This window comes from Piliocolobus tephrosceles, chromosome 15 (assembly GCF_002776525.5).
Source record: "Piliocolobus tephrosceles isolate RC106 chromosome 15, ASM277652v3, whole genome shotgun sequence".
Taxonomy (NCBI): Eukaryota; Metazoa; Chordata; class Mammalia; order Primates; family Cercopithecidae; genus Piliocolobus; species Piliocolobus tephrosceles.
Window position 1 is genome coordinate 85,757,358 of NC_045448.1, and position 15,114 is coordinate 85,772,471.

The 15,114-nt window shown below is 39.7% G+C and overlaps 1 protein-coding gene across 1 annotated transcript in view; it reads left to right on the top strand.

Annotated features, from left to right (window-relative positions):
• LOC111551107 (dynein heavy chain 6, axonemal) overlaps nt 1–15,114 on the top strand; it is a 140,374-nt gene that overhangs the window by 55,464 nt on the left and 69,796 nt on the right. The window contains exon 23 of the mRNA XM_026456435.1: nt 10,845–11,014. Coding sequence (XP_026312220.1) covers nt 10,845–11,014 — 170 coding nt within the window. The remainder of the gene's footprint in view (nt 1–10,844; nt 11,015–15,114) is intronic.

Sequence of the window (15,114 nt, forward strand, 5' to 3'; positions counted from 1 at the left end):
AAGTTTGGGCTTCTAATGATCTCATTGCCCAGGTAGTGAACATAGAACTCAATAAGCAGATTTTCAACCCTTGCTGCCTCCCTCCACCTCCTCTTTTGGAGTCCTCAGTGTCTATTGTTCCCTCTTTTATGTCTTTGTGTACCCAATGTTTAGCTCCCACTTATAAGTGAGACCATACAGTATTTGGATTTTCTTTGTTAATTCACTTAGGACAATGGCCTCCAGCTGCATCCATGTTGCTGTAAAGGACATAATGTCATTCTTTCTATGGTTGCATAGTATTCCATGTATATATGTACCACATTTTCTTTGTCCAGTTCACTGTTGATGGGAACCTAGGGTGATTCCATGTCTTGTTGTTGTAAATAGTGCTGCAATAAACATATGAGTGCAGGTGTCTTTTGGTAGAATGATTTGTTTTCCGTTGGGTATATACCCAGTAATGGGATTGTAGGTCAAACGTTAGTTCTATTTTTGGCTTTTTGAGAAATTTCTAAACTGCTTTTCACAGAGGCTGAACTAGTTTATATTCTCAGCAGCAGAATGTAAGCATTCTCTTTTCTCCACAATCTTGCCAAAATCTTTTTTTTTTTTTACTTTTTAATAATACGCATTCTGACTGGTGTAAGATGGTAATTCATTGTGGTTTTGATTTGCATTTCTCTGATGATTAGTCATGTTGAGTACTTTTTCATATGTTTGTTGGCAGCTTTATGTCTTCTTTAGAAAAGTGTCTATTCATGTTCTTTGCCCACTTTATAATGGGCTTATTTACTTTTTATTGATTTGTTTAACTTATTTATAGATTCTAAATGTTAGTTCCTTGTAGGATGCATAGTTTGCAAATATATTCTCCCATTCTCTACATTGTACTCAGTTGATATTTTATTTTGCTATGCAGAAGCTCTTTAGTTTAAATCCCATTTATCTATTTTTTATTTTGTTGCATTTGCTTTTGGATTCTTCATCATAAATACTTTGCCTAGGCCAATATCTAGAAGAGTATTTCCTATGTTTTCTTCTAGGATTTTCATAGTTTGAGGTTTTTCTTCAACCTTGAGTTAATTTTTGTATATGGTGAGAAGTAAGGGGTCCAGTTTCATTCCTCTGCATATGGTTAACCAGTTTTTCCAGCTTATTTATTGAATAGAATATTCTTTCCACATTATTTTTGTTCACTTTGTCAAAGATCAGTTGGTTGTAGGTGTGTGACTTTGTTTCAGGGGTCTCTGTTCTGTTCCATCGGTCCCTGTGTCTTACTTTTGTACCAGTACCATGTTAGTTTAGTTACGGTAGTCTTGTAGTATATTTACATGTTGGATAATGTGATGCCTCTGGCTTTGTTCTTTTTTACTAGGATTGCCTTGGCTATTTGGGCACATTTTTTGTTTCCTATGAATTTTAGAATAGTGTTTCCTAATTCTATGGAAAATGACATTGGTAATTTGATAGGAATAGCATTAAATATGTAGATTGCTTTGGATAGCATAGTCATTTTAACAATGTTGATTCTTCCAACCCATAAGTGTAGGATGTTTTTCCATTTGTTTGTTTCATCCTTTCTTTTGACAGTGTTTTATAGTTACTCTTATAGAGATCTTTCACTTCCTTGGTTAGATGTATTCCTCAATATTTTTGTGGCTATTTTAAATGGGATTGCATTCTTTATTTGTTTCTCAGCTTAAACATTATTATCCTAAGGATTTGACACCTAAACGTGATAAATGACTTCAACAAAGTCTTATGATATAAAACGAATGTACAAAAATCCTTAGGATTCTCTAGGGACAGAATCATATTGTTAGTGAAGAAAGATAATTTGACTTCCTCTTTTCCTATTTGAATAAATTTCTTTCTCCTGCCTGATTGCTTTGGCTAAGACTTCCAGTACTATGTTGAATAGGAGTGGTGAGAGTAGACATCTATGTTTTTTTCCAGTTCTTACGGGGGAATGCTTCCAGCTTTTGGCTGTGCGTTTGTCATTGATGGCTCTCATTATTTTGAGGTATGTTCCTTTGATGCCTAGTTTGTTGAGGATTTTTATCATAAAGGGATGTTGAATTTTATCAAATGCTTTTCCTCATCTATTGAGGTGATCATATGGTTTTTGTTTTTAGTCCTGTTTATGATGTGAATCACATTTATTGATTTGTATATGTTGAATCAATCATCCTTGCATCCCAGGAATAAGGCTCACTTGATTATGATGAATTAACTTTTTTCAATGCTGCTGGATTCAGTTTGTTAGCATTTTGTTGAAGATTTTTTAGTCTATTTTTGAGTCTATTTTCATCAGGGATATCGGCCTTTAGTTTTCTTTTCTTTCTATGTCTGTGCCAGATATTTGTATCAGGATGATGCTAGCTTCATAGAATGAGATAGTGAGGAGTCCCTCCTCCTCAATTTTTTGGATTAGTTTCAGTGGAATTGATACCAGCTCTTCTTTGTACATCTGGTACAATTTGGTTGTCCAGGGCTTTTTTATTTTCTGTTGGTTGGTTTTTTGGTAGGTTTTTATTCCTGATTGAATTTCATTACTCATGATTAGTCTGTTCCGGATTTTTGGTTTTTTCTGGTTCAATCTTGGGAGGTTGTGTGTTTCCAGGAATTGATCCATTTCTCTAGATTTTTCTAGTTCATGTGCATAGAAATGCTCATCATAGTACCCTCTGAGGATCCTTTATATTTCTGGGGGATCATTCGTGATGTCACTTTTGTTATTTCTGATTATGCTTATTTGGATCTTCTCTCTTTTTTTCCTTGTTAATCTAGCTTATGGTCTATCAATCTTGTTTATCCTTTCAAGAAACCAACTTTTTGTTTCATTGATACTTTGTATGGTTTTTGAGGTCTCAATTTTGTTCATTTCTGCTCTGATTATAGTTATTTCTTCTGCTAGTTTTTTTTTTTTTAATCCTGTATTTTATTTTATTTTTTATTATACTTTAAGTTCGAGGGTACATGTGCATAACGTGCAGGTTTGTTACATATGTATACTTGTGCCATGTTGGTGTGCTGCACCCATCAACTCGTCAGCACCCACCAACTTGTCATTTACATCAGGTATAACTCCCAATGCAATCCCTCCCCCCTCCCCCCTCCCCGTGATAGGCCCTGGTGTGTGATGTTCCCCTTCCCGAGTCCAAGTGATCTCATTATTCAGTTCCCACCTATGAGTGAGAACATGCGGTGTTTGGTTTTCTGTTCCTGCGATAGTTTGCTGAGAATGGTTTCCAGCTGCATCCATGTCCCTACAAAGGACGCAAACTCATCCTTTTTTATGGCTGCATAGTATTCCATGGTGTATTTGTGCCACATTTTCTTAATCCAGTCTGTCACAGATGGACATTTGGGTTGATTCCACGTCTTTGCTATTGTGAATAGTGCCGCAATAAACATACGTGTGCATGTGTCTTTATAGCGGCATGATTTATAATCCTTTGGGTATATACCCAGTAGTGGGATGGCTGGGTCATATGGGACTTCTGGTTCTAGATCCTTAAGGAATCGCCATACTGTTTTCCATAATAGTTGAACTAGTTTACAATCCCACCAACAGTGTAAAAGTGTTCCTACTTCTCCACATCCTCTCCAGCACCTGTTGTTTCCTGTCTTTTTAATGATTGCCATTCTAACTGGTATGAGATGGTATCTCATTGTGGTTTTGATTTGCATTTCTCTGATGGCCAGTGATGATGAGCATTTTTTCATGTGTCTGTTGGCTGTATGCATGTCTTCTTTTGAGAAATGTCTGTTCATATCCTTTGCCCACTTTTTGATGGGTCTTCTACTAGTTTTGGGTTTCATTTGTTCTTATTTTTCTATTTCCTTTAGGTACAAGATTAGTTTGCTAATTAGAGAACTTTCTAACTTCACAATGCCATTTCTAACTTCTCGATGTAGTATTTTAGTGCTATAAACTTTCCTTTAACACTGCTTTGCTGCATCCCAGAGGTTTTGATACATTCCATGTCTGTTTTCATCTATTTCAAAAAAGCTTTTTTACTTCTGCCTTGATTTCATTGTTTACCCAAAAGTTATTGAGAGCAATTTGTTTAGTTGTTTCCATGTAATTTTATGGTTTTGAGAGATCTTCTGTCTATTGATTTCTATTTTTATTTCACTGTTGTCTCAGAAGATGCTTGGTATGATTTGGATTTTTTTTATTTATTGAGACTTGCTTTATGACCAAGCATGTGGTCAGTTTTAGAGTATGTTCCGTATGCAGATAAGAAGAATGTGTATCTTGTGGTTGTTAGGTAGAGTATTCTGTAGATATCTATTAGGTCCAAATGGTCATGTTGAATTTATGTAGAGAATTTGTCAATTTTCTGCCTCAGCGATACATCAAATGCTATCAGTGTTGTATGATTATTGTTGTGTACTGCCAAAGTCTTTCATTAAGTCTAGGTGTGCTTGTTTTATGAATCTGGGTGCTCTAATGTTGGATACATATATATCTAGGACACTTAAGATGTTTGTTGAATTGAGCCCCTTATCATTATTTAATGCCCTTCTTTGTCCTTTTTTATTTTTGTTGGTTTAAATTCTGATATAGAAACTGTAACCCTTGCTTTCTTTTGTTTTCCATTACATGACATATCTTTCTCCATCCCTTTACTTTGAGCCTATAGGTATCATAACATGTGAGATTGGGTCTCTTGATGATAGAAGAAGAATGAGTCTCGTTTTTTCATTCAATTTGATACTCTATGTATGTTAAGTTGAGCATTTAGGCCCTTTATGTTCAAAGTTAAAATTGATATATGAGGTTTTGTTGCTATCATAATGCTGTTAGCTTAGTTACTTTGTAGTCTTTATTGTATAGTTGCTGTATGGGTTCTGTGGGCCATGTGCTTACATATGCTTTCATGGTAGCAAGCATTATTCTTTCGTTTCCACATTTAGAACTCCCTTAAGCATGTATTGTAGGGCCAGTCTGGTGGTGGAAAATTCCCTTGGTGATTACTTGTTTAGGAAACACTTTATTTCTCCTTCATTTATGAAGCTTAGCATGGCAGGATATGAAATTCTTGGCTGACATTTATTTTCTTTAAGAATACTAAAAATGGGCCCCCAATTTCTTCTGACTTATAAGGTTTGTGCTGAAAAGTCTGATGTTAGTCTGATAGGTTTCCCTTTATAAGCAACATGACCCGTTTTTCTAGGTGCTTTTAAAGTTCTTTCTTTCATGTGGACTTTGGTTAGTCCTATCCCTCCTATCCATCCCCAAGTCTGTCTTGGGAATGGTCATCTTGTGTAGCATCTTACAGGAGTTCTCTGGATTTCTTGTATTTGCATGTCGACCTCTCTAGCAAGATTGGGGAAATTTTCCTGAATTATATCCTCAAATATGTTTCCCAAGTTGCTTACTCTCTCTACTTCTCTCTCATGAATGCCAGTAAGTCATAGGTTTGGTTACTTTACATAATCCCATATTTCTCAAAGGCTTTGTTCATTTTTTTTGAATTATTTTTCACTTTTGTCTGACCGGGTCATTTTGACAGATTGATCTTCAAGTTCTGAAAGTCTTTCTTTTGCCTGGTCTATTCTGTTATTAAAGCTTCCATTTGTATTTTGAAGTTCCTGATGTGAATTTTTCAATTCCAGAACTTCTGTTGGTTTGTTCTTAATATAGCTATGTTGTCTTTCATATCTTGGATCATTTTTCTGGCTTCTTTGTGTGGGATTTCAACTTTTTCCTGGATCTCATGGAGTTTCTTTGCATCATATTCTGAATTCTATATCTGTCATTTCAGACATTTCATTCTGGTTAGGATTCATTGCTTGGGAGCTAGTGGGATCCTTTGGAGGTGATGAAACACTCTGGCTTTTTGTATTGCTGGGGTTCTGCACTGGTTACTCCTTATCTGAGAGAACTGATACTTCTCTTTTTTTAATTTGCTATCATTTGGATGGGGCTTCTTGTTTATTCTTTTTCCCTTTGAGGGTATGACTGTGGTGTATATTGTGTGTGATTAATTGGCTTCGTTTCTAGGTGCTTTCAGAGTGCCAACTCTCTGTACGGGTTCCTTGGTTGCAAATAGGTTCATGCAGTGGCTTTCTCAGAAGTTGCTTGTTGTAGCAATGTAATTTTATTTGGTGGTGTAATCCAGGGTGCAGTCTAGTAGATGGTGCTTGAGAGTAAGAACTGATGGATACAAGCAGGGGTGGAAGCACTAGAAAGTACAAAAAGCACCTCCGCAGAGCACATTCACCCTCAGTAGGGTGGAGCTGCTGGAGAAGCTTAACACACAGACTCTTTCAACCCTCATTCCCCAAACCCCAATGTGAAGAGTCACTTCCAAATCCTTGACAGGACACGGAGAAGAAGAGTAGCGGAGCAAGTGTGACCCCCCTCTCCATGTCCATTCCCAGGCTTTGGTGGTACCACCTTCAGTGGCCGACACTGCACTCACATTTTCTTTTATCCCCTCCTTTAGGGACAGTCTGCATCAAGAGTTAGATCTCCAGGTGAGTGGAGTCTGCCTCCCTCCCACTCCTCAGAGCTGGTGGGGCGCTGTTCCCCAACTGACCAAGGAAACAGGCTGGGACAGCCCATTGTGACCCATGCAGACCAGTTCTAGGTTGCAAAGCTGTCTCTGGCTGAAAGTCTTGCCCTCTGGGAAAAACCTCAGCTTCTCCAACTCTCCTCCCACTCCAGTCTTGTGATGGGAGAGAGTGTAATTCCACTACCTACTACTGGGGCACTCTCCACACTCGCTGCTCAATTCTGCCTGTGGGGACCCTTCTTCCCTTCCACTTCAATCTCACCTAAGACCAACATGCTTGCTGTGGCCACCGCTGCCAGGTCACCAACAATGGCTCTAACTTCTCAAAATGGTGCCAGCCATGGGCTTGCACCTAGAGAGGGTGGAGTCCCTCTCAGGCAAGCAGCCTGGACGAGAAGCTGTGAGGAGTGCGGTCCACTCAAGTCTCGGTCTCACAGCAGCTCGTAGTAAGGCATTGGGCATTGTCCTAGGTATATGTAGGAGAGCCTTGGTCCCCTCTCCCTGCTTGGCTGGGTGGCAGCAGCAGCCACATCAGCCCAAACTCAGGCCAAGGATGGAGCACAGCTCAGCACTACATTCTCAAAGCGGTGCCTTGGGCCTGAAAACAGGGAGGGCGGGTCACTGCCCAGGCAGGCAGCATGATCAAGAAGCTGTGGGGAGTGTGTTTCATTCACAACTGTCTCACAGCAGCCTGCTACAGAGCTGTGAGTATTGTCCTAGATATGAGGAGGATGACCTGGTCTCCCTGCTCTTCCTTAGTCAAGCAGAGGCTACAGCCACATCAGCCCAAACTGCATGGAGCTCAGCCCAGCATTAAACTCTCAAAAGGGAACCTTGGGCCTGGGGCTAAAGAGGGTAGGGCACCATTCAGGCAAGCAGCATGAGCAGGAAGCTGTGAGAAGTGTGGTCCACTCCTATCTCAGTCTCAACGGCAGCTCCTAACAGGGCAGCAAGTACCCTCTAGGGGGTGCATGAGTGTGCCCATTCTCCCTTCTCCCTCCCTGGAGCAGCACAGTGGCTACAGCTGTGTCTGTAAATCCCCAGGATCTGGGTTCTCAAAATGGCACCCAGCTGAGGCTGCGCCAGGCTCAGATTCCTGTGGGATTCTGTGTGGGTTCCCTTTCTAGAGCAATGTATCTGTACAATCTTTAGGCAGTTCCATATGTCAGGCACAAGGCCCTGGTGGGTCAAGGGTTTCTCCTGTAGCCAAGAGCATAAAACCCTGTTTTGGAGCTCCAGGGATTTTCCCTGCATCCAGGACCATCTCCCAGCCCAGTCAGTTCCTGACTGGGCAAGCTAACATGAACCCTCTCCTTACGTACTTCTGGTACTTCATGTCTCTTCTCTAATGAATCCAAGCATTCTCTCCTAGATGCCCTGTTTGAAATGTATCTGCTTCTTATTCTGGCTCTTCTCCATGGAGGCAGCACACAATACCTGCATCTAGTCAGCCATCCTGACCTAAAACCTCAAAATATTATTACAGCAAGCCTCTCTTAGTCAGTACCCCCACTCTATATATTTCTACATTCTTTACTTTCCATTTCCATTTTTTGTGTGTCATCATCATGGTTTTGGCGTATCTTAGTTGGGATTTTGTTGTTGTTTTGAGGAGCATGAAAGTCTTTCTTTTAACAGGCAAATTTCAATCTGATTATATTTATTATGGTTATTGATTTATTTCAGTTCTTCTTGACTGGGGAAGATTTCCATTTGACATTTGTTTGCCACAACTGGGGTGGTGCTACTGGCATCTAGTGCGTAGAGACCAGAGATGCTACTATACCTCCTACAGTGCTCAGAACAACCTTCCACAACAAATAACTACAGCGTCCAAAATGTCAATATTAGTAAAGTTAAGAAACTCTGATCTATTTGGACTACATTCGTCATCTTTATTTTGGGCATATTTTTCTTGCCAGCTTTTTATTTGCTTCCTTTTTTCTTCTTTCTTCTTCCTTTCTTTTTTATCCTTTATTTCTCCTCTCCTTCCTTTCTTCTTCAGGTGCATCATCCACACTCTTTATTTTCCCCTCTACTGATTTGAAATTCTATTTTTATTTTTTGGTAATTACTCTTATACTTCTAATATGAATATTTATTTAACTAAGCATACCCAGCAAGTGTGGTGGTTTAAAGTCCACATGAACCAGAATTTCTAAGATCCTAATATATTTATTGGATTTCTAAATGAAGACTAGGGAGGGGGGAAGCTTTTCAATAAATGCATTGACTTACTGAACAGTGCATTCCCCCCTAGTCTTTTGTCCCCCCTAGTAAAAATTGTTTCTATATTATGCACCAGTTAAATGAGACAGCTAGAGGTAGAAATAGAGCACAAGAAGAAAAATATTCATAGAAGAAACCCAGAGATGCACAGTTAGGGACAGACCCAAAACAGAAAGGGCTAGAGCCTCATCTACACAGAGACAAAGGAAGAGGGAAAGTATGGAGGTTGAAAAGCAAAGTAATTTCGGGACAACTCATAATTGTTTGATAAAAAAGCACCGTGTGTTATCCATGTCTTTGAGACTAAAACTGCAACAATTTAAAAAAATTTCCTGTTTTTAATGTGTTAGATTTCAAGGTTTTTTCCAGAAATGCTGCAGACTTATGAAGGTTTGTACATGTTTGATAGGATAGCTGGTATTCTAAAAGATCTTTGCAAGTGATGTTTAATAATTAATCCCATTGTCAATCTTACCTTCAGAAACTTCCTAATTGCCTTAATCTTTTGTCTTTCATGATTTCTTAGTGTTTCATGTCCTATTAGTTGGGAGTTATTTAAAATATGCATTATTAGGCCAGGTGCGGTGGCTCACACCTGTAATCCTAGCACTTTTGGAGGCCGAGGCAGGTAGACTGCCTGAGTTCAGGAGTTGGAGACCAGCCTGGCCAACGTGGTGAAACCTTGTCTCTACTAAAACACAAAAAATTAGCCTGGTGTTGTGGTAGTCCCAGCTATTCGGGAGGCTGAGGCTGCAAAATTGCTTGAACCCGGGAGGCAAAGGTTGCAGTGAGCCAAGATCATGCCAGTGCACTCCTGCCTGGGCAACAGAGCAAGACTCTCGTCTCCAAATGAATAAATAATGCATTATTAGATACCATCTTCTAATGCATATTTTATGCATTATTTTGCCCCATCATTAGCTGAAGTCCTAATGATTACCCAAAAAATAATGAGAACCTCACTGGAAAAGTAGTCCTTTTGCAATACATGGTTCTGCTACCTGGTCTTCAGAATAATGCAAACACCTTTAACTAAAGAGTATTGTGGCATGGTATGCCTTGTGGTCTCATATCTTCTAATTGTCTATATTCCATATATAAATTAGAAATCTTGCAAAGATGAACACTGCCCCAAGGCCATGGTCAGAAGTGTTATTAAATTTTTGTGTCACTAGCTTTCTGATTGCTCTGATTAAACTCCCAGAGGAGAACCCCTGCAGACAAGCTAGAGAAAGTTGTTTTCTAGCCTGAAATGCAAGCCAACAATTGTGCCTAATGGCCAACCCAAGAAACCTGTTTCCTCACTGGAGAACACACTCGTTATTTTGGCTTTCTGAAAGGTTTACACCACATGCACTCTGTACCTACAGAAATTTAAATGCAAATTCTTAGTACATGTTATAACCATTGTAAGAGCTAACTATGATCCTAACTTTCATACAAGATACAAAACCATTTCTTATAAATATTCTATAGCCAGGGAGCAGGGGATGATGTATTGTTTATTAGGGCATAATGTAAATATGTCAATGTATTCAGCTATTATTTATGTTGTTCAAATTACATATGCCAGAATTTTCAGTTTACTTCATTTATCATAGACTGATTTTATTTTTTTTTTTCTTCCTTTTTCTTCTACTTCTAACAGTGACTATTTGACATATTTTTATGCTATTTTCTGGCACACATGGGTTCATTTTATTGTGTTTTTATTATGGATTTGTTATTTTAATTAATATAAGAACCTACTTTGTCCCGTTTGCTTTGAATTCTAGTTAACCCAATATTACTCTTATCACTTCAATCTTCTTTTTGCTCACATTTGTTTAAATACCTCTATGCATCCTTTTATTTTTAACCTTCCTATTATTTTATTTTGTTTTTGTCTTTTGTAAGTGGTTTGCTGCTATTTTCTCATTACATTTTAAATTCTTTACTTTTTAATTAATTAGGTTGGGTAGCAGGGGAGACTGATGTATTTACAGTATACTTGTGATTAAAACTGATAGTAAATATAGAGATATTTTTAAATTGCCAAACATTATTTAATTTCAAAGCCAAAACAAATCTAATTAAATTATCTTTTTAAAATTGTATTTCCAGGATCTTTTGAGACTTATATTAACCCACAGGAATGGGAAGGCTATTCTAAAATGAAACACGAAGAGAAACACCTGAGACAGGAAAAGGAGGCTGCACACCAGGATCCATGGAGTGCAGGATTGAGTTCTTTCCATAAGCTAATTCTTATTAAATGTTGTAAAGAAGAAAAGGTAGGGCATTTTTTTAATTAAAGGACTGTGTTACAATTATTTCTACTAAACCCCACTAGCCAGTTATGATTTATAAATTTATTTGAGAATAACAATGGCCAAGTTTGGGAGATGACTCAAAAAAATGAAACATGGTTCTGTGTATTACTAAAACATAATGTTTTATATAGAGAATTTTGAAAGAGAGCCAGCCAGGCCCATGGTTATCCTTTCCCTGGTGTGTGCCATTAGAGTACTATGCTCTCTGCCGGAGGGATGGGGTCTGTTGGGAAACTTTAGAAGGGAAATAATGGGCCTTTCAGATCTTGACAACAATGGAGAGGAGACATATGAAGGGTACAAAGCCATAGTTACCAGGACCTGTTTGAAGATGAAAGAAATTATGGTGGCCTGAATTAAGACAGAGGTAGTAGTTTAGAGAGATAAAGCGGGGTATGGAGATGAGGCAACTGATATGGCCCCCAGTTTCTGTTTGCATGCCAAAGGGGATAGTTGTGCCAACCACTAAGCAGGTGTGAAAGGAGTAATGTGTGAGAGAAAGATGCTATTGACTCTACAGCTATCAGAGTGGATAGCAGTCTGGAAGTCAGCTCATATGGAAGTAGGAAACTGTAGAGAGATATATTAATTAGAAATAGAGATTTGGAAATCAGCATTCAGTTGGGAGTTGTGGGATCGCAGAGGTATAAGACATATAGAATAAGAGGAAAGATAGGCAAAAAACGAAGCTCTGATTACCACCAACTTTTAAAAGGCAGAGAGAAAGGATAAGTAGCCCATAAGAAAAAATAGCAGACGGTCAGGAAAAACACTAGGAGAAAAGAAAAGTGTCATGGAAGCCAAGGAGGTGCAAGTTTCAACACAGCACAAGTTATCAATAGAATGAATGAAGCATTCAGGACGGTTCCAGTTTCTATGTATTTAGATATAATTCCTATTTTTATTGTTAATAAGGGAATAATATTATCTGCTAAAGATTTGAGTGGTGAGTTTCAGGGAGCATTAGAGAAAAATGGAGATTGTTCCTTTGGGAAAAGGGAGAAAAAACTAACTGGAAAAGACGAAAGCATATTTGGGAGGTGTTGATGCTATGTTGGAGAATTTTCTGCTATCTCTGTGTGTTAGTCTGCTTTGCATTGCTATAAAGGAATGCCTGAGGCTGGGTAATTTCTAAAGAAATGAGGTTTATTTGGCTCACAATTCTGCAGGCTGTACAAGCATGACACCAGCATTTTCTTAGCTTCTGGTGAGACTTCAGGAATCTTTTACATATGGTGAAAGGCAAAGGGGGAGCAGGCACATCACATGGTGAGAGAGGAAGCAAGAAAGAGGGGAGGGAGACCCCAGACTGTTTTAAACATCTATCTCTTGTGTGAGCTACTAGAGCAAGAATTCACTCATTTCTATGGAGAGGGCACCAAGCAATTTTTGAGGGATCCACCTCCATGACTCAAACACCTCCCACTAGGCCCTACCTTCAATATTGGGGATCACATTTCAACAAGAGATTTGGAGGGGACAAACATCCAAACTATATTATTCCACTCCTGGCCCCCAAAACCTCATGTCCTTCTCATATTACAAAATACAATCATGCTTTCCCATGTCCTGCATTAGAGAAAAATGGAGATTGTTCCTTTGGGAAAAGGGAGAAAAAACTAACTGGAAAAGACGAAAGCATATTTGGGAGGTGTTGATGCTATGTTGTAAAACAGGAGGAAAAAACGTGTCATGGAAAAAAGTGTCATGGAAAATGTGGGGTTAGAGCCCCCACACAGAGTCCCCACTGGGATGCTGCCTAGTGGAGCTGTGAAAATGGTAGAGCTATTGGCAGTGTGTCATGGAATATATGGGGTTAGAAAAAAACTCTCCTAACCCCACATGTCTAATGCAGGACATGGTGTCAAGGATTATTCTGGAGTTTTAATTTAATGTCTTCCCTACTGGGTTTCAGACATGCATGGAGCCTGTTGTCCTTTCCTTTTGGCTGATTTCTCCCTTTTGGAATAGGAATGTTTACCCAATGCCCAAACCACTATTGTGTCTTGGAAGTAAATAACTTGTTTTTGATCTCACGGGTTCATAGGTGGAAGGAACTTGCCTTGGGTCTTAGATGAGACTTTGGACTTTGAAACTTTGAGTTAACACTGGGATGAGTTAAGACTTTTGAGGACTGTTGGGAAAGCATGATTGTATTTTGTAATATGAGAAGGACATGAGATTTTGGGGGCCAGGAGTGGTTCCTAAGCACACTGGTGCAAGGTGTGGGCTCCCAAGGCCTTAGTAAGCCCTGTCCTGTGGCTTTTTGGTTAGCTGTCCATGTTGACTGCCCTACTGGGTTGTAGTTGAATGCCTATGGCTTTCCCAGACTGAGGGTGCACACTGCCAATCTCTCTACCATTCTCACAGCTCCACTAGGCAGCACCCCAGTGGGGACTCTGTGTGGGGGCTCTAACCCCACATTTTCCCTTGGCACTACTCTAGTAGGGTCTCTCTATGGGGGTCCCACTCCTACAGCAGGCTTCTTCCCGGGCACCCAGGCTTTCCAATACATCTGAAATCTAGGTGGAAGCTGCCAAACCTCCTTCACTCTTGCATTCTGCCCAACTGCAGACTTAACATCCCATGAAAGCCACCAAGCCTTATGGATTGTGCCCTCCAGAGTAGCAGCCCAAGCTGTACCTGGAGCCCTCTGAGCCAAGGGTAGAGTTGGAGCTGTGGGGATTTGGAAAGCAGCTTCCATAGGTGGCTCAGGGCAGCAATGTCAAAGGCTTGTCTACTGAGACTATTCTTGCCTCCTAGGGCTCTGGACCTGCAATAGAGGGACTACCTAGAAGAGTTCTGAAATGCCTTTGAAGTCTTTACGCCTTGCCTTGAATGGTAGCACCTGGCTCCCGTTTAGTCATGCTAATCTCTCTAGCAAGTGGTTGTTCTGCAGGCTTCTTCAAATCCTTTCGTGAAAATGCTCTTTCCTTCCTACCACATGAGCAGGCTACAAATTTTCCAAATTTTTACCTTCAGTTCCCCTTTTAATTAAAAGTCCCAACTTTAAGTCATTTCTTTCCTTCTATATCTGATTGCAGGCTGTTAGAAGGAGCTACGGCACTTTTGACCACTTTGTGGTGAAAAAATTAGATTATGAAAAATTTCAAATTTCTTCCACCAGATAACCTACATCATCACTCTTAAATTCAACCTTCCACAAACCCCTAGCGCATGGACACAATACAGCCAAGTCCTTTGCTAAGGTATAACAAGGATGACCTTTGTTCCAGTTCCCAATAAGTTCCTTGTTTCCATCTGAGACTTCATCAGCCTGGCTTTCACTGTTCATATTTCTGTCAGCATTTAGTCACAACTTAGACAGTCTCTAAGAAGTTCCAGACTTTCCCTCATCTTCCTGTCTTCTGAGCTCTCCAAACTCTTCCAGTCCCTTCTCATTACTCAGTTCCAAAGCTACTTCCACACTTTCTGGTATCTTTATAGCAATGCCCCATTCCTCAGTACCAATTTTCTGTATTGGTCTATTTTGCATTGCTGTTTAGAAATACCTGAGGCTGGATAATTTATAAAGAAAGGAAGTTCATTGGGCTCACAGTTCTGCAAGCTGTACAAGTATGGCAGCAACCTCTTCTTGGCTTCTGATGAGGCCTCAGGAAGCTTTTACATATGGTGAAAGGCAAAGGGGGAGCAGATATGTCACATGGTGTGAGAGAGAGCAAGAAAGAGGGGAGAGAGGCACCAGACTCTTTTAAACAACTAGCTCTTATATGAACTAATAGAATGAGAACTCCTTCATTTCTGTGGGGAGAGCACCAAGCCATTCATGAGGGATCCACCTCCATGACCCAAACACCTCCCACTAGGCCCCACCTCCAATATTGGGAATCACATTTCAACATGAGATTTGGAGGGGACAAACATTCAAACTATGTCACTCTGTAGGAACACAGAAACCAAGTTACATGGTTGACCTTAAATACAGATGATTATAATAAAAGAATAGACAATGCAAGACCATTGAGAGTTTTGATAAGGGTAGTTATAGGAAAAAGAAGAGATATAGAAAGGGCTTATAGACTGGGAGAAAAGGAACAACA